Source organism: Polyodon spathula, chromosome 33, assembly GCF_017654505.1.
Source record: "Polyodon spathula isolate WHYD16114869_AA chromosome 33, ASM1765450v1, whole genome shotgun sequence".
Classification (NCBI taxonomy): Eukaryota; Metazoa; Chordata; class Actinopteri; order Acipenseriformes; family Polyodontidae; genus Polyodon; species Polyodon spathula.
This window is the reverse complement of record NC_054566.1, coordinates 2,601,281-2,620,689: the sequence shown is the minus strand read 5'-3', so window position 1 is coordinate 2,620,689 and position 19,409 is coordinate 2,601,281. Positions and strand designations below refer to the sequence as shown.

Here is a 19,409-nt window from a genome sequence, read left to right as displayed (position 1 = left end):
ACACAGGGGTGGTACCGACAGACTGGAATATTGCAAACTTAATACCGATCCACAAAAAGGGAAACAAAACTGAACCAGGTAACTACAGACCAGTAAGCCTGACTTCTATTATATGAAAACTTATGGAAACTTTAATAAGATCCAAAATGGAAAATTACCTATGTGGTAACAGGGTCCTGGGAGACAGTCAACATGGTTTTAGGAAAGGGAGCTCGTGTCTAACTAACTTGCTTGATTTTTTTGAGGATGCAACATCGATAATGGATAATTGCAAAGCATATGACATGGTTTATTTAGATTTCCAGAAAGCTTTTGACAAAGTCCCGCACAAAATATTAATTCTCAAACTGAACGCAGTTGGGATTCAAGGAAACACATGTACATGGATTAGGGAGTGGTTAACATGTAGAAAGTACCGATTAGAGGAAAAACCTCAGAATGGAGTGTGGTAACCAGTGGTGTACCACAGGGATCAGTATTAGGTCCTCTGCTATTCCTAATCTACATTAATGATTTAGATTCTGGTATAGTAAGCAAACTTGTTAAATTTGCAGACGACACAAAAATAGGAAGAGTAGCAAACACTGTTGCAGGTCATTCAAAATGATCTAGACAAGATTCAAAACTGGGCATGACATTTAATAGAGAAAAGTGTAAGGTACTGCACGCAGGAAATAAAAATGTACATTATAAATATCATATGGGAGATACTGAAATTGGAGAAGGAATCTATGAAAAAGACCTAGGAGTTTTGTTGACTCAGAAATGTCTTCATCTAGACAATGTGGGGAAGCTATAAAAAAGGCTAACAAGATGCTCGGATACATTGTGAAAAGTGTTGAATTTAAATCAAGGGAAGTAATGTTAAAACTGTACAATGCACTAGTAAGACCTAATCTTGAATATTGTGATCAGTTCTGGTCACCTCGCTATAAAAAAGATATTGCTGCACTGGAAAGAGTGCAAAGAAGAGCGACCAGAATTATTCCAGGCTTAAAAGGCATGTCATATGCAGACAGGCTAAAAGAATTGAATCTGTTCAGTCTTGAACAAAGAAGACTACGCGGCAACCTAATTCAAGCATTCAAAATTCTAAAAGGTATTGACAATGTAGACCCAAGGGACTTTTTTGACCTGAAAAAAGAAACAAGGACCAGGGGTCACAAATGGAGATTAGACAAAGGGGCATTCAGAACAGAAAATAGGAGGCACTTTTTTACACAGAGAATTGTGAGGTTCTGGAATCAACTCTCCAGTAATGTTGTTGAAGCTGACACCCTGGGATCCTTCAAGAAGCTGCTTGATGAGATTCTGGGATCAATAAGCTACTAACAAACGAGCAAGATGGGCCGAATGGCTTCCTCTCGTTTGTAAACTTTCTTATGTTCTTATGTTCTCATCACCACAGAACCTAAACCTCTGGGTGGGTGAAGATCCCTAATGTCCTTTGTGTTCATCATATGCAACATTAAGGCACATTCTGACAGGATGTAAGGTGGGTTTTAGCTATGACCAGGTGTTGCGACATTTGGCCTTAGCATTGGAAGACAAGCGTAACATGACAATAAGTTGCCACCAGTTCCATCAAAGCATTACACACAAAAGACAACATTCCTCTGTCCACGAGAGCAACCACCAAAAAAAGATGTCAAAACCAAGTCCCACCCAGTACAACTAGAAGCTGCTAGAGACTGTAAAATGCTGGCAGATGTTGGTCAACGGCTTATTCTTCCACCTGAGATTGCCACCAGTAACCGACAAGACCTTGACTTGTGGTCTGGATCAGCATGCCTTGTTCATCAGGTAGAGTTAACAGTGCCATGGAAGGATGCTGTGGATGAGGCATATGAGAAGAAGAAACTTCAGTGCACTCAATTAGCTGCTGAAGCGGAACAGCGAAGACAGAGAGTCCGAGTTTACCCAGTGGAGATGGGTTTCTCAGAGATGTTGGGTTCAGTGGTCAAGAATTGTGTCACACAGAGAAGAACTTATCTGAAGCAGCAGAAAGGAGCAGCAACTGGCTGTGGCTGAGATGAAAAGATTCTGGCCTGGGAACTCACTGTCGAGCCCTCTTGCTCTGTGCTGATGCGCTAGGGAGACAAAATAAGTTGATCCCTGGAGCCAGCATTACACCAGCCATCAACACCAGGCAGAAAGATACCTACATCATCAGATGGAAAGAAATGCAAATGGATGGAGATACAGATGGATCACATTAGTTTACTGTAAAGCTACATCTTTTAAATCATTAAGATCTTTGTCAGTGAGCTTTTGGCATGATTCTTTAGTGATTTATGATCATTCTTCAAAGCAAAATTGTTCCTGTCCATTCAAATTCCAAGGACTTCTCTTGTGCACAACCTTCTTCAACTCGTACCAAAGATTCTCAATCAGATTTAGATCAGGACCTTGATTTTATTCTTCTTTAACTCTTCTGAAGTAGATTTTCACGTGCTTTGGATTGTTGTCGTGTTGGAACGTCCAGTTGTGCGTTAAACCAAGTTTTGTAGATGAGGGTTTCAGATGATTGGCCAATATCTTTTGTTATGCTAGGGAATCCATTTTACCATGTACTGGAACTAAATGTCATGGGCCATTAGAGAAAAAACAGCCCAACAGAATGATATTACCACCTCCATGCTTGACAGTAGCTATGTTGTTCTTTTCTTTGTATGCCTCACCAGACTTTCTCCAAGTGTAACGACTATCATTGTGACGTAATAACTCAATTTTTGTTTCATCACTCCACAAAACCTTTGACCAGAACTCATATCCCTCATTTAAATGCTGTTTTTCAAACTTTAAGCAATTGTCCTTGTGACATGTTCCTAAGAGTGGCTTTTTCCTTGGCCTGCGACCATTGAGACCTTCACCATGCAGTACTCAATCTATGGTTGAAATGGAAACCCCAGTTCTATTTGCAGCCAATTAACTTTGAATATCGTTGGCAGTCAATTTCGGATTGTCATTAACCTTCCTCACAATTCTTCTACTTGTTCTTGGTGAAAGAACCTTCTTTCTTCCAGACCGAGGGAGTGTTGTGACAATACCAGGAGTCTTATACTTATTGGAAATGTTTGGACGTATTATTGTATCCTCCTGAAGCTTTATGACAAATCATTTTCTGCCTCAGGTCTTGAGATAGCTCTTTACTTTATCCCATATTGACATATTGGTAATGACAGCAATCATCCTATGCCTAACCCTTTTGATACGCTCTAAGAAAGTTCACCTACATTCCAGCATGTGCTAGACTTTAGAATTAGGTTCTGGATTATAATATTGAAATTTCTAACACCTTGTAGACAATATTATCATATTATCAAAAGGTATGAATACTTTTGAATTAGCATTTTTTGAGTTTTGCAAAAAACACTGCTGAAATAAATAATTGCAGATATCTATTTCTTGTAACTTTTTCCTCGTCCACAGAAGCAAAACTTTTGCTACAGAAGATCTCCCCTAAAATTCTTTATTTTCCAGAAGTTCCTAGAAATTTTAAATTTCCATTGGGGTATGTACATTTTTGACAACTAATGCATTCTGTGGTGTTTGCAGTCCTTCAGAGCAGCTCTGTCAATCCATTGTCTCTAAATCTGTCTCTACCTGGCTTCGAGCATGTCTGGAGAATCCTATGAATCAGCATAGTGCAGTCCTGACAATAAGGGTTCTGCAGAGATGATTAAAGTGTACACACAGGTGAAGGCAAAGGCAGATTTAGAGATATAATAAGCAGAATCCAGAACCACTAAGAATGATCGAGAATTCTAGACCCTAGTAAGATGAGTGTAAAGAAAGGCAATTAAAATTACATTTGAAGCCACTGTCTCTTTAAAAGAATGCAAATGGGCATATATTGCTAATCCTCATTGGGAAAAACAACATTTAAAATGAAGTACGTCAAAACTAGAATGCTACAGTAAAACACGTACACACTTCATTGGTTTTAAGCCATTTCTTTGCTGGGTGCAAGTGGGAATGTGAGTTACCCAAAGGAGACTCAGGATTTCAGAACAAGCCAACTGGATTATGAACAGCTGTCTCTTGTACAAATTCAGCAAAAAAAAAAAAAAACCTCTTCAAACATTGTATTGTCTACATTCTTCAGAGCAAAGCTTAAAAGAGCACCAATTTACCTTGAAAAAGTGAAAAAATAGATTGATTAGTTACAGCATTTATATTACATTTTTTCCTTAAATGATGTAATATATGAACACTTGAATACATTAATGACGGTTACAAATTAGCCAAGTTATGGATCAGGAATAGAATGAAGTACTATCTATTAAACAAAAAGGGGACTAACTGGGCCCCCAGTTCTAATACCAGTGAAGAAATACATACTGTACATTTCCAAAAGAGAACTGTCACTGCTTATTTCTCTTAAAGGCACATATAATATTATGAAAAATGTGCTCATACTATGTGCGTTCTCTAATATTATCTATAGTTTTTTTTTTCTGCTAAGATCAATATTCACCATGTTTACTAACTTTCACATCAAAAGTTGATTCTGAAAAGATGATGATTCTTCAAGACAGACAGGAAAGTACACTAGCGCTGCACTGTGCATTGATGCCCCTATGCAGCACTGTGCACAGAACCCTGTGCAATCCTATGCTTCCCAGCTCACTTTGTCTTGCGAAGATAGCCATGGTACTTTGTCTCCATCCATTCTAACATATATTTTATCTATTGAAATGTTCCCTAGTAATAACAGGTTTGTATAATGTCTCTGTAAAAACTCTAAAACATTTCAGAACCCCTGTAATTCTATTTGATTTCCCAGTTTGTGGGGTACATCCTGCATAGAGTACCATGTTTGAGGGGCACCACTTTTTACAGTCCTGATCCACGCCTACTGATTGCAACAAAAGACACTTTCAATATTCAAGCCACCCCTGAATTCAATGTTGAGGCCCTCACTGTTATATTAGCTCTCTAATAAGGTCAACAAGCTGTGAATTATCAACCAGCTTCCTTGGATGCATCAAGACCCTTCTCATTTAAAATACAGCCTCAGTAATATTATATTATGAAACATGATTTAACTGTTCAATAAAGTTTTGACACAGCAAGTTTTGTTACAAACGTACACAACACTAGAAAACTGCAAGCCAATAAGAAATTAGGTTGATTTTCATTAACTTTCGTTAACTTTCATTCACTCTCCGGTTTTAGCTTCACTGTCAAAATAAAAATTGTATCTTTCTTGACGACGGGAAAAGAAACATTCTTTCATGAGCCACTGCATTCTCAAGAGCTATTAAAACTTGTCCTACTTAGACATCTAATAAAAATACACAATCAATAGGCATTAGCGAGTCAAAAGAAAAACACACTCTTGTGCAATACACTACATGGCAATAGTATTGACGACTAAGAAATCATTTAAGTGAGCATGTGGAAATGGAAAGCTCACATTGATGAAAACCCCTTATTGAGAGATAGACAGTGGTTTGTGCCCTGGGCTTTAATCTCTTGGGCACACGAAGCCAAAGTAACATTATTAAACATCATTCAGGTGAGTGCAGTACACAAGAAGCAAAACACTCAGGTTATTAGAATCCAAGACAAATAAAAGCCCTGAAACTTTTTTGAAACGTTTTGAAAGAACAACATAGAAAACATGCATTATCATTTAAAAAATTTATACTAGTTTAAAAGAAATTAAGCTCTTTTGCTTCCAGACAGTCATACATTCTCCAAGCGCAACTGACCCCATCCCTTCTAAGTCTTCTTTACTTGATTAAAGTACCAGCTCTTTCCCTAATGACTGACTGATTTGCCGTGAGTGACCTGCTTTGATCAAAAGACAATGACGTGAATTGACCTAAACTGCACATTTGCAACCTACACAGAAAGTGAAGGACAGAAGTAAGACCCAAAAATATTGTGCAGCTGCAACCTCTTTACAGCAGTGCATCCAAACTATGATGTGTCAGTCAAGGATACTGACGGACTATGGATATATTCTTGTCATTGTAAATGCAGTTCATTGCTAGTCTAAGTATAATAATATTTGTTGAAGGATTACCTTATGTCTATAATTGTACATATTTCTTGTCTTTTTAATACCCTTTAATGAGTGTTCACTGTACTGCTGTTTCACCCTCGATATACTGTAAGCATGTATTGTAATTTTCTATTTATTAACTCCAGATTGTAGAAAGAACTAAAACAAAAAAAAGGTGTATTTTATATTTTTACAGTTGTACACACCTAGTGGGCATTTCTAAACCCACCTCACTTCAGAAATTCAGCTTGTGAGTCTTTTCAAGAGCAGCCACCATGGTTAAAAAAGAACATTAGTTCAAAGTCAGGTAAATAATGATCAAAACAGAGATTTATAAAAAAAAAAAACGAAAACAAACAAACAAACAAACATATACATACATACGTAATCAGATGGTTGTAAAGCTAAACAATTACGACCCGCTGCAGCCACTGGCTCTCTCTCACTCACCTACAGGCACACACCCACAGTCACTGACAGATCTCACCAGAATAAAGGAAGGAGCGTGAATCAGTGTACCCAAGCCCCCATCTCCAGGGTTATTACCACACAGTCAGTCTATATCATATATTAATGACTCTACTTACAGTGCTGAGTTTGCTACAGCAGATGAGGATTCGGCGTTCATAAAGCATACTAGCATACAGATGAAGCATGTTATTGACATCTACCGCTACAAAATATTCAGTTAGGTTTCTCTGTAAAGAAAGGAAACATGAGTTAGCTGTGGAGGAAACATATAGAAATTGCACAAACTGACTGCTATTGTGCATGTGTGACACAGTGTACTGGGAAATGACACAACCAGATTATAATAAAGAAAACAAGAAGGCTGTGCAGTGAATATCCTTCTGGTGTTACAGTCGTGAAGGACATGTTTGCAGTGGTATTGGTACTGAATGGTGCAGATGTTTGGCTAGCGTTTTTGAAATATTAACAATAACTCTCAAAGAGCAACCTGATATGGTTGTACAAGATAGGAGTTCTATTAAGTCATGCTTTCTCTTTCTTGTCTAGATTCACGTTATATCCTTATTTGTTTCAGTCCCCCCCCCCCCCATTCTTTATAAAGCAGTTTAAAGCACCCCCTGTGGTCTTAATCTAGCTAAGTAGAGCCTGCACACCAGAGTGTAACCATTAACCCTGCAACACTCTGCCTTCATGCCACATTTGATTAGTATTTCAGAAAATGATGCAAAGAAAAATAATACATATTCAAATAACTGTGATACTCCTGATATTTAATACCCATATCAAGTTGATGATTAAATGCATCGTAAAAGCATAACCATCAAAGATTAGCGTAGTTTTTTAATTATTATTTTGAGGTTGTTAAATTTACAGTTTTAGTGCCAGTATAAAATGCTTTCACAAATGCAATACCGTCAGTGGCAACACAATATTTTTATGGTAAGTTTCATTATCCACCCAGGTTTAAATATGATTATGTGTTAGAATACTAGCAAGAGAATTGGCGCAGTAATATCACATGCGAGAGACCTCATCAACTGAGAAGTAATATCCCTCCGCACACAGACAACAAAGGGGGGGGGGGGGGGGGGGGGGGGGGGGGGGGGGGGTACTTCTGTTAAGGATCTATTTTCCTCCAGTAGAAAAATATAAAAACATAACATTTAGAAAAAGCAGAAATACATTCCATAATTTCATAGACATATAATCTTTATCATACCCCAACGCCCTCCCTGCCCATGTCAAAATGTATTGGATATTATGAATCGGTTTGGCCAATAAGACACCATAAACAGAACTGTGATCTGGTATTTCCCTCTGGGTATAACTGGTTTGATACGGCCCCTCATACAGTGCCTGCTGCGGGACCTAGGATTAAAATGAGGGACTGGTCATCGCTGGAGCATTTCCGGTGAATTGCTCCTCAGGTTATGCACACTGTGTTCTTATTTATAGGGACAGCAGACAGATTGGTCAGTTCAGCCAGGGTGCAGGAGACCTGTCTGCTTCATTTCTTTGAAATAGCACTGAATGATTCAGGGTAAGAAAGCACTGTTATAATAATTCCCAATGAAGTACCTCATCCATCAAACGCACATAGATTATACACTTCCAGAGCATCTAAATACAACTTCAAAGGGAATAAATCTGTTTAAATATAAAATAAAAAGAAACGTAATAAATACGATGAGTTCTAGTCAAAACGCGTTTCATTGAATTGAAAGTTCCTTTTAATATCTCTGTAATGCACTCCAACTGTGCCCTTAACAAAATAAATAAATACATAAATAAATACACACTTTATGTATAGTGGACTCCGGATACCCAGTAGAGGCCTATTTTATTTTATTATTAATTACTATTTAAGTGTTTAGGGTTTTAGGATTTTACACAATTTCACATGAAAATTACGTAACTAAAAATGTATTGATCCCAACAGTAATGTACTGTTAATGAAGGATTGTTTCTTAACAAATAACCAGGGTAGTTTCTGTAAAATAATAAACAGGCAGTTTTTTAAAATGTTTCAGCACTTTGAATGCCACTGTCCCATTAGTGCGTTGACCGGGTTTCTGCTGGGTTTGCTTTGATGAAACGAAATATCAAACGCTCTTTGAAAAAAAAAAAAAAACATAACATTGACTGTGGCTTTCAGGAAGTATGTATTCACACTCTTCCAATAGGGTGAAGGCTTTCAGGAAGTATATATTCACGTTCTCCCAATAGAGTGAAGGCTTTCAGTCCGCTAAAATAAAAAGTCTGTTATTAATGTATTTATTTATTTTAAGAAATAATTGATTTAAAAGAATAAGTAGCATCAATCTTCATTTTCATTTTTTTTTTAAAATGTTTTTAACCATTACAAATACTTAAATACTGTGTTTAATTCAGTTTTTGGCTTGTGTTCACGACCAGCTCTCGAGTTCTAGCTGCCATAGACCTGAGGTGGCCAAACCTGTAGTGTGGCTCCCAGTGAAATGCTGGGTGATGCACACTTGGTGGCTCAAAGTCTATTATTTTTGTTCTCTGTATTTATGCGTGTTTATTATTCTTTCTTCTCTCGCCTTCTCTCTTCAGTTTCTTTGAGCCTGCATGTTCACTGCAAGGACATTTCGTCAGTTGATGACCTTTTACACCAAACACTGGCACATGCATAGCTCACCTCTAGTGAAAGTGCAATTGAAAGTGAATTTCATAATTTTGAATTAAGTGCTTGTTCCTTTCGTGGAGACAATGGCATTGAGCAAACGATCCACAAGTAATAAACGGAAGTATGAGGCCAGAATGGGAGGAAGAGTTTGCTTTCACTGAAAACAGTGTAAACCTTTGTGTCTCCTCTGCAACTTCAAAATAAATCACAATAAATTTTCATCTGAATATCCTCCTGGACCAGACCTGAACAGAAACAGGCTGGCCTCTTTAAAAGCATGCCTCAGTGGTCAGCAGGTGCCCCTTTTTGGAGTTCCGTAAAGAAGCTGATGGAAAGACTCAAACCAGTTTTGCATGGCATGGCACGGATTATTGCTTGTGCCAAACGCCTTTATTCAGATAACTGCATATTTTTATGAAATTGAAGTGTAAATATTGCATGTCTAAAATGTATATTATATTTATTTATCTTACGTCTCATCATGAGCAAGTGTTGTAATCCCTTTCAAAATAAATACAGAGAATTTGTCCCCCACAAAGTTCTCAAAGTATTTAATACACCAGGGGTCACCCCATGCCCGGGACAAAAAGTTTTGCCGTTATCCTTTGCCCACCGGACAAGTAGATTTCATTTATTTATTTTTCCGATGTTTATTCCGGTGCTAGAAAGACAGTCCAGCAAGTATATTTGTAGAAAGCCACGCAAGTTTCTAAACACTGAATTGCAGAAGTGTTTACGTCCCACCCCTATCAGTTCTGATTGGCTAGCTGTGGAAGAATCTTCTATTGGCCACAAAGAAACCCAGAAATGGCTGCCTGAGAGCTTCTGGCAAGGTACAGACTAATCTTTTAAACTTAAGGTATTATTTATGTTTTTGTTTTTTTTGTAAATTAGCAAATAAATGATACTGCATTCTTAATATCAACTTGACATGTAAATGCAGCAATCTAGTAAAGTTACAAAAAAAAACCCACCAATCGCTAAGGTGGTAAAAAATCATGTTGTGTAATTTATAACACCACGTGGTCAAGTGTGTACTTGTTGGGATGTTTAAAAAAAACAAAACAAACACACACACAGAGTTTAGAAGTTTAGAAGCATTTCAAGACAAACATTTCCTGCCAAAACTTTTTTCTTTTGATTTTATTTTTGTTAACTTAAGTTTCCCATTTACCATATTTACATATTTTTTTTATATATCTGCTATATTAAAAAAAAAAAAAACATTAAGATTGACAAATATGTTTATAGTGATAGAAATGAAATGCATATAACATTTTATTATTGTTTTAAAATAAAATACAGACTGTAAATCTCATGGCAATGTGTTCATGTTTTAATTAATTTATGCATTTATTTTTCAGAGAGAGTAGTACAGAGAAAGAATGTTGCCCTCCCAACACAAAAACAACAAAACAAACAAAAAAAAAAGCCATCAGGGTATGAAACCAGGATCCAGTTAGCCATCATGGGACAATATGTTAAATGAGGAAAAATAGCTGTAAAATGTTGTTTAAAAAAAATAAGTATAGCATAGAAATAAACAAAAGAAAAACATATGTTGTCTTTGTAGAATATGATGGAGCCTACTGTAAATAATGTGTGCATTTTGTAGAAGAACAGTACAAAATGCAGAGAAACTTGACAGGTTATACACAAGTCCTAATCTGGGGAAAAATCTGAATTCCACAAAGCACCAGCAATAGTTGCCAATGATTTCGGACCTGTCATGCAACAAACTAAAACACCTGTATGTACATCAGGAGTTGGATTCAGCATACAGAGGAAGAGCGGAATTAAACAGGCAGAAGCTATTTATATACTTGTATAACTCCCAAGTATTGCTTGTTACAGTTGTACTCTCAGTACGTTACTTAAATTTACTAGCAAATGTGCTCCAAACTGCACTGAAAGGAACATTTCCTTAAAGTATGTTATACATGTGTTGAGATGAGGTCTTGTCACAGGGAATCTTTTGTGTATCTTGAAGAATTTAGTGAACCAGTCAAGCTACAAGGCTAGATCCGCCTATGTTAATCACTAATTGATTGACTGCGTTCACTGGTAAATAAAACCAAAATCCTACAAGTTATATTCTATTTTTTTGTTTGTGTTTTGTGCGACGGGGAGGGCGCAAGTAGATTTTTAAGAAGGACAAGTAGACTTATCTAGCACCTTGTCCCTTGCTTAACAATTTTTTTCAAAAATTGCAGCCCCGATACATGCAGCAGTCACACAAAAAGAAACGCTTCTTTTTTCGGAAAACTGAGCATTCAGTTCTTCAAGGGAAGCGCTGGTTAAAAAAAAAGGGCTACTTTTCGTTAAAATCAGGGTAGTTATTTTGCTTCATAATAACTGAACATATTTTATTGATGTACAGTACAATTAAAAATGACATAAGCTGCAAGGCTTGCTCTTGAGTATTTCACCGCCAACAAGAGATAACTCCTGGACTGCACAGAGTAAGTGCAAGATTCCTTTATAATGTCCGAGAGAAGTACATTGTTCAAACCATGCTAGTGTTTAAAATGTCTTGTTTTACACTGTGAGTGTGTCTGCGGCTCTCAGGCATATGAAAGTGTTGGTATGCGGCTCATAGGGTCAGGAAGTTTGGCCACCCCTGCATTAGAACTATCTAACACCTACTAGATGAGCAACGTGTCTTCAGAGGCAGCACTGTCAAGTGAATCAAGTTTCCATTTGTATTACTGTTATTGCACAGTGGCTGTATACTCACTGTTACATCTATACAGGTTGCTGATCTAGTCTCTGTTACATATGTCTCACAGAGAGCTGGACAGCTCCTTCCAAATTACTTTCTCACACCTTACAAAATGAAATAAAGCAAATTAAAAACACTCTCAAGATCTGATAAAGGTTTTCCTGCATTCATATTAGAAACTATTATAAAACTAATAAGGACCAAAAGAGTTATACATTTATAAAACGGTAAAAAAGAAAAAAAAAAAAATTAAGTTTGTACCTGGTTTTTGGGTGTTAAGAATATAAAGTGTAGCTCTAGAAAGAAAAGTAAGGTTTATTGCAATACACTTTCAAATGGTGATTTTTTACGGAAAATAAATTCCAAATCAATAGTGATACATAACTGACGCTGTTGTTCCCAGGATGCTCTGAAAGTGTTTACCACATGCAAGATCAAACACCAACATGGTCTTTAGGGCTTGAAAACATATACACCAGTTGCTTTATATCTCAGCTTCAGGTTTTATTGAGTCAAGTGGGAATTGAGAAATCAAGAGATATCATTGATTTAGTTGACCTTTTAGATTTCAAACTGTACAGACATGAGTATGAAGGTTATGTTACAAAAGCCAATTACTTTCTTGTGAGGAATCATGACTACAACGTGTGGTTACTTCTGCATTTCAAGCAACACATAATGGAGAAGGTGTTCTCTGCATTGACACCTGGTTTTAGAACCTGTTTTGACCAGAGTTCTGCCTGTAATGTTGGCTGAAGTAATACTGTACGCAAGCATGTACTCTACCGGTGAACTGGCATTGGGTGATAGATGGAGAAATCTTTCAACCCATAACATCCATCCTTAAGTCGCTGGTAACAATATATTCTCGCTGCTTGTAATTACTGACTTTGCTTTCTTTTTGTTTATTGGTTTAAAACAGCCTGAAACCTGATCAACAGAAAGCAACTTTCTCATGTCTTCAAGAGCCATGTGGGTTTTTAACCAGATGATCACAGGTGGGCTGAACCAGACCAACACCCCCCCCCCCCCATCCCTAACGTTTATGTCTCAGATCAATCAGCTGCTAGGTTCTGGTGAAGCGTTTATGGTCTGCTCTCATTCTGAATTATTTTTTTAAAATCTTTAAGAATTTCAGTAACATGCGTACCCCCAGGCCACAGTTGCAGGTTATGGACTGGTCCACTGAAAAAGGCTCTGGGAAAAACCTGCAAGTCCAGGAGTGTCTACACACAAACTAAACACTTGGCACAAGTTGACAGGATGCTCCAGGAACGGTGTTTAACTATGTCCTTAGCCACACCTCAGGACTTGTTAAAAACTACCTCTCCCCTTCTCTAAACGTAAGGTCAATGAAATCTGAATATGTCTTCAGCTCCAAAGCAACAGTGAACTTTGATGTACATCATGGAAGCTCAGGACGCTACCCCCGGGCTATTCTTAGAAAGCTGATGGGTACAGTATGAGCTGACCCCGTAGTGATGTTCAGTGTATGTATAGATACTCCTGGAGTAGCGGGTGTTCCTATAGCCTTTTTCTGAGGTGTAATCAATAACCTCCATGACCTACATTCACTACATGGAAATGTGATACATGCGCTGTAAATACACGGACAGGCAGGCTGGGAGAGAAAGAAGAATTAAACTTATTTTAGGAAACACGCTCCGCTACAGAAGAACACAAAACCTGAAAAAGCACCCCAAACTAAAATAAAACTGAAAACTGCCCACTCCGTAATACCACTGAGATGAAATCACAAATAAATCCTGTACGGGTATACCAGGTATGGAATTACAGACTGGTGTGGATGCCAAATCTCTGGGCCTTCACCCCTTGTGTATAGAAATTAAATTAAAATACTCACGTTTTCTGGTATACTGGGTAGTTCTCTTATATCAGGCACTGTAAAGTAGGAATGCTGGAAAACACAGATATGTCAAATAACTACAGTGAAGTAATATCTCACACTTGTAGCATCTAAATTTGGGATTTTCACATAATCGACTTTCTTTGCAGTACTGCACAGCCTTCAAATAACATATTTTGACTTATTGCAGTTTTACACTAAAAACAGAAATAGTGATTTGTTTAAGTTTGTTGATCTTGTTTTTCCCCCCAGAGTCCAATTCATAAGGTGCTACCTGTCAATTCAATTGTTAATGAAAGGTGAGATAACAATTAGAGTTGTCAATGGAGATGAATTAGGAAAGTGTTAACTCAAAGATGTGAATATGTGTTCAAATAATCCACTTATCATTTTTTATCCCATACAGAAACAGGGGAAATCACTATGAATATGGCAATGTGATATACTGGTGTGTAGCAATTAAAACAGTGGTGCCTTGAAGCCCCTGCTAGTCTAACTTGCTATCACTGTAAGGGATGCAGCCTAACACTTAACACGCTTGTTCAAAATGGCAATCAAACAAACTCAAATGCTCATATATAAAATGTCAGTAGGCTATATTTTAAGCATTTGTATATACTGGGGCTCACTTTCAAAGTTTCTTACTCAAAGGTGTACAAAATAGAAATAAACAACCTAACTTGAATACCTGCCATGTTTATTTCTTGTTTTGTTACTTTTACAGGTGGTGTTCTCCTTTTGAAAAAAAAGTAATTTAGCCCATGTTTCACAATAACATTACTATCTAATACTAGATTCCAACTTCACAGCCTTTTTACAAATAGAATGCTCTTTGTATTTCTCCAGTTCGTCTGAACTGGCCAATAGGATGGTTAAACTGCTCAATCTAAACAGCCCCAAAGCTGCTACACAGCTCAGTGAAACAAAGCCATCCCTAAGCACTTCTTTGATATCTTTTCCTGCTTCACTGCTCATGAAATGTTTGAAGCAAGGGCAGACCGCTAGCATTCCTTTAAACCATTGGTACGAAACAGCTGAACTATCCCATTGGGCCTGCAGGAGCCTGAGAGACAGTTTGCCCTTTGGGGTCAGACAGACATGCTGCTCCTACTGAAGTTCTGCTAAGTAGCAATGGGTCATCTCACGCACTAGCCAGTGACCTGCCAAGGGCAATCAACTGCTACCTGTCCTCTGCCATTAGGGAAAGGCCTGCTGAGCTCCTTGGAGTCGGCAGTTTGCAGAAAAAAAAAAGGAAAAACAAAGCGAAGGTGTTTGGCTCCACTTCAATGGTTTGGGAAAGGGTCGCCCAACTAACTACACAAGCTTGACTTGCACTGTGTAACAGGTCACTTTGCTCCAGCGTTGAACGATAATGACATTTATCTATTAATTGGCTAAATATCTTAAATAATTTCTCTTTGGCTGTCACACTTCCTAGGCCATTTCACTGCAGTGTCAAAGCAGTGTCACCACAAAGCATGTTCCTGGCTGAAAGCATGTCAGCCAGTGGAGGAAGTAATTTGGTTTATGACAGGAATGCAACTGTTAAAGGGCTTGGGACACCCACCACTTGAAGTGCAACATTATCTGAAATGCAACTTGGTGAAGAACAAGATATATTAAAATAAAAAAGTAACAGTTTACTGATAAGATCTCTTTCAAAACTGCACATTTGAGACAAATACTGTATAACATCACAGGGAAGAGTTAGGAAGTTAGCTTGTTAGCTGCAACCACTTTAAGAAAATGTTTATCCTGAAAATCTATGTAAAAAATGTCACTTCTATGGGGAAGCAGATATTAATTTGAAATAAACAGCCAACTTTTTATTGGGCCAGATATTAGCAAAGCATATATGTGTGTAATAAATAATTCAATGAGCACTGAATGTATCTAATTTGTATATATGGCAACATGACAAATTCAATACCCTAATCCTGTGACACAGCAAGTAATCTGCATTGATCGCAAGCAAGTCACATCCCCGGTGCGTCCCTAAAGTCCCTGATGCTTGTTTTTAAAAAAATTACAGAAAGTTATTGTTTAAGACAGGTCAATACCTGCCAGTATTAGGTGGGTCACTGGATCTACAGCACTGTCAGGAGATCCTTCATATTCCTGGTTCTGTGGTCACACTGCAGCAGTGACTCCCTCCACACTGTACTCAAACTGGTCTGTCAACCATCCTAGCATTCAGTCCTGGGCTTGTCCAGCAGAGACTGACAATTGTGCCAAACTGTGTGGTTGGTTTGTGATGTGAACTCATATCTACTATGGGCAAGGTTGAGACCACCAAAGCAATTCATCTAGTAACCTGAGCCTGATTAGAAGCCAGGCACCAGTTAAAGGGCTGGAGAAGCAATGGCTTCTGGGAGTGAGATTCCTTGTGAAATGAAAGAAATGGGTCGGTCCCCTCTCAGTAACTCAGCACAGCTGTTCATATGATTCATGCAGACAGCAATGCACTCGCTGGTTTATCATTAACCTCACCATTCAGCTTTTATTTGCTCAGACACTGCTACAGCATTGGCATGGATATAAGAAATAAATAAATAAACAATACTACTACTATATTATTATTATTAACAGGCAGCTGAATGCGCATGTCATCCCCCCCAAAACTTACTAAAAATAATCAATATTAAGTTAGTGCTGGTAAGTTCTCGTTTATTGTCTTCTGCTTCAGTACAGTAAATGTTTTCTTTTATTCTATCAAATAAAATTGGATTCATTTATTTTTTTTAAATATATAACATAGAAGAGGCTTCATATTCGCTCCTCATAAGCGATTTTGGGAAAAGAGTTCAAATAAAGCCTCTTTTACTTATATTTTGGACCAACTGCACACTGTTGGATGTCCCTAAACTTGTGCAATTAGCAAATTGTTTTAGATGTTTGACAGTGGCAGCGAAGAGGAACAAGCTTGATGGATCGACCAGCCTGTGAGCAGTGCCAGTGAAGAGAAACAGGCTGGTTAGATCAACCAGCCTGTGAGCAGTGCCAGTGAAGAGAAATAGGCTGGTTAGATCAACCAGCCTGTGAGCAGTGCCAGTGAAGAGGAAAGGGATTGATGGATCGACCAGCCTGTGTGCAGTGCCAGTGAAGAGGAACAGACTTGTTGGATCGACCAGCCTGTAGCCCCCAAAGAGAGCTGAGGCAGGGGAAGAGGTGAACTGAACTGAGCAATGTGAAAATGACGTTATGAGGCAGTCGCACATTTAAAAAATAGCCATTATATTGCATTTAAAGGGAAGGACTGCAGTAAATAAAAAGGCTTTAAGACACAGTAGGACTCACCACACTGAGGTGTACAGGCACGCCTGGCTCGGGGATTGGGAGGGTATGGAGTGTGTTCAGCAGCTCCTTCCACTGGCTGTCCTGAAACAGCAGCACACAACACAATCACTGTGGAGAAAACACCACAACACACCCACCCACCTTCCAGCATGCCTCTCCAACTGACTTCATCCTCTCAATCAAACATTCCCCAGACACAAGGACCCCACACCAAGAAAAGTCGGTTCAGGATTACCTAGTACTTTTATACTGTATTGTTGTAGTTGATCGTTTGGTGTTGTAATCAAGGTTGGGGTCAATTCCCGAATTCCAATTCCATTTCCTTTTTAAAATCAATTTCCATTCCCTTTTAATCAATTCCAACACACCATTGATCAAAATTACAATTAGCAGTATTCTGTTAATGACCTTCTCACAGTGGCAACCAATTACTTAAACTGAAGTCACTGTTTGTAAATTAAACAAATGAAAGCGGTTGAACTATCACAATCATTATTATGTCTCTACAATATAAACTCCAATTTGTTTGATGGAACTGGAATTAGGAATTGATTTTAAAAAGGAATTGGACATGGAATTGCAAACAGGAATGTACCCCAAGCCTGCGTGTAATACTGGTGAAGATGATCTCTCTGTGGTTTCAATGATGTTACAATGCCATTTCTGACTTATTTACAAAAGTTGCAGCATCTAATACAGAATCAATCTACTGGCTTTAATCTTGCCATTGTAGCAGAGATATAAATAGAACAGAAAGACTAAATCTGCTTTTTTAATAGCCAATGCCAATGTGTGTCAAGTTGGTTTGTAACACGGTGTTAATTGTACCCAATGAAGGAGGGGAGCTAGGATAAATAACAGTGTCAGCCACGTAAAGATAACTATAACAATTTATAATTAGGGAGCTTATGTCATTTAATAAATTGAACTGAGAAGGGGAGCCAGAATTGAGCCTCAAGGGTCTCTTAAGCATCAATTAAACTAGCTGACTTGACAATGAAAATTCACATGCTGGCCACAGTATGTCATCTTTCTATGTATTTATGTATATTACTATGAACTAGAAATGTATATTATACAGATAATAATTGAGTAGGAGGACATATTGAGACAAGACTTATAGTTTCTTTAAAAAACAAAAGGCTTCACTAACATCTTGTAAACAACATGTCACACCATTACTTTATTAACTGCTTACTAACTTGGAAATTAATGCATGCCGTTGTTTGATAATGGCTAGCTAATACACTATCTGTTTTTAAAGAGCGAGCATCTTGGTGTTCCCTTATTTTTTATGCTTTTTGCAGTCGTTCTGAATGATACTTATTGCAATAAATACTGTTTTTAAATTTCTGAAAAAACATTTGTGTTAAGGTGCTTTGCCTAAAAGCTGTCAGCCAGTGATAGATCACAAGATGTTACATATATCTATAGCAGACACCTAGAACCAAAGAGCACCTCCTGAACTCACAGTACAGATTACACAGATTTCTGAACACAGACACGAGACTGTCAGCTCCTGAACTGATATTACAGATTACACAGAATTCCGAACATAATCACACAATGACTCAGAACGATTGCAAAGATCATAAAAATGTAAAGGGACCATTTCATTAGGAACTTACTACGTATCTATAAAGGAATTAAAGTGGATATTTAGCTTTACAAGGTTTGTTTATAACACCTTCCTTTTTTTTTTTGTAAAGGCACATAAATGCTTCTGGTTATTTATAGCCAGATCCTTTACTCTAGGGGTCAAGCTCTCTTCCAATATCTATTGCAGTATTTATGTACAACCGACATGTGTGCTTAGTTTCATTCACAAGCAAAGTGTAAAGCTGCTCCTGAATTTAGTGCCACATGCAAGTGATTTACCAGGTGGTGCTCTCAAACAGGCTCAGCCAAATTTATGACAGAAAAGATACAAATACATATAGGCCTTGAGTTTCAATAGAAAACAGCTGTACTGACTGACCTGTCCCTTGGCTGTGTAATCAGCAAGGATATTAAGGAGCTTGTAGAACACTTCAAACCATGGAAGATAGCTGGAAAGAGAACAATACAGATACATTGATTACTCATTTGCAGTGACTGCTTGTATCAAAATTAGGGAATATCAAAACTGTTTATCAGTAAAACAAAAACATAAATGGGAAATCTTCTTTGCATGTCTTTGCTTCCTAAGCTTTAGATTGCCTAATTACTCAACCCCTGCTTTCTCCATAATGTTCCTTCACCGCAGCAACTCCCTGCATCGGCTCAGGAGGACTGAAAGTCAGGGGGCCTCCTCTGATCCCACCACCAAGCCAATCACCTCTTTTACAACCAGGATCTACCGACCCCTGGAGGACAAGGGCCAGTCCTGCAGGTGTACACCTGAGCT

The 19,409-nt window shown here is 38.0% G+C and overlaps 1 protein-coding gene across 7 annotated transcripts in view; it reads right to left on the bottom strand.

Moving 5' to 3' along the window:
- The window catches only part of LOC121303562 (DENN domain-containing protein 1A-like), a 293,214-nt gene that overhangs the window by 144,509 nt on the left and 129,296 nt on the right, over positions 1-19,409 (bottom strand). For 6 of the 7 annotated variants that reach the window (XM_041234341.1, XM_041234346.1, XM_041234344.1 and 3 more), the window contains 4 exons: positions 19,002-19,071; positions 17,024-17,104; positions 13,724-13,777; positions 6,604-6,714 (listed from right to left, as the gene is read on the bottom strand). In XM_041234341.1, the coding sequence (XP_041090275.1) occupies positions 6,604-6,714; positions 13,724-13,777; positions 17,024-17,104; positions 19,002-19,071 (316 nt within the window). The remainder of the gene's footprint in view (positions 1-6,603; positions 6,715-13,723; positions 13,778-17,023; positions 17,105-19,001; positions 19,072-19,409) is intronic. The other variant, XM_041234345.1, reaches the window with a different exon arrangement.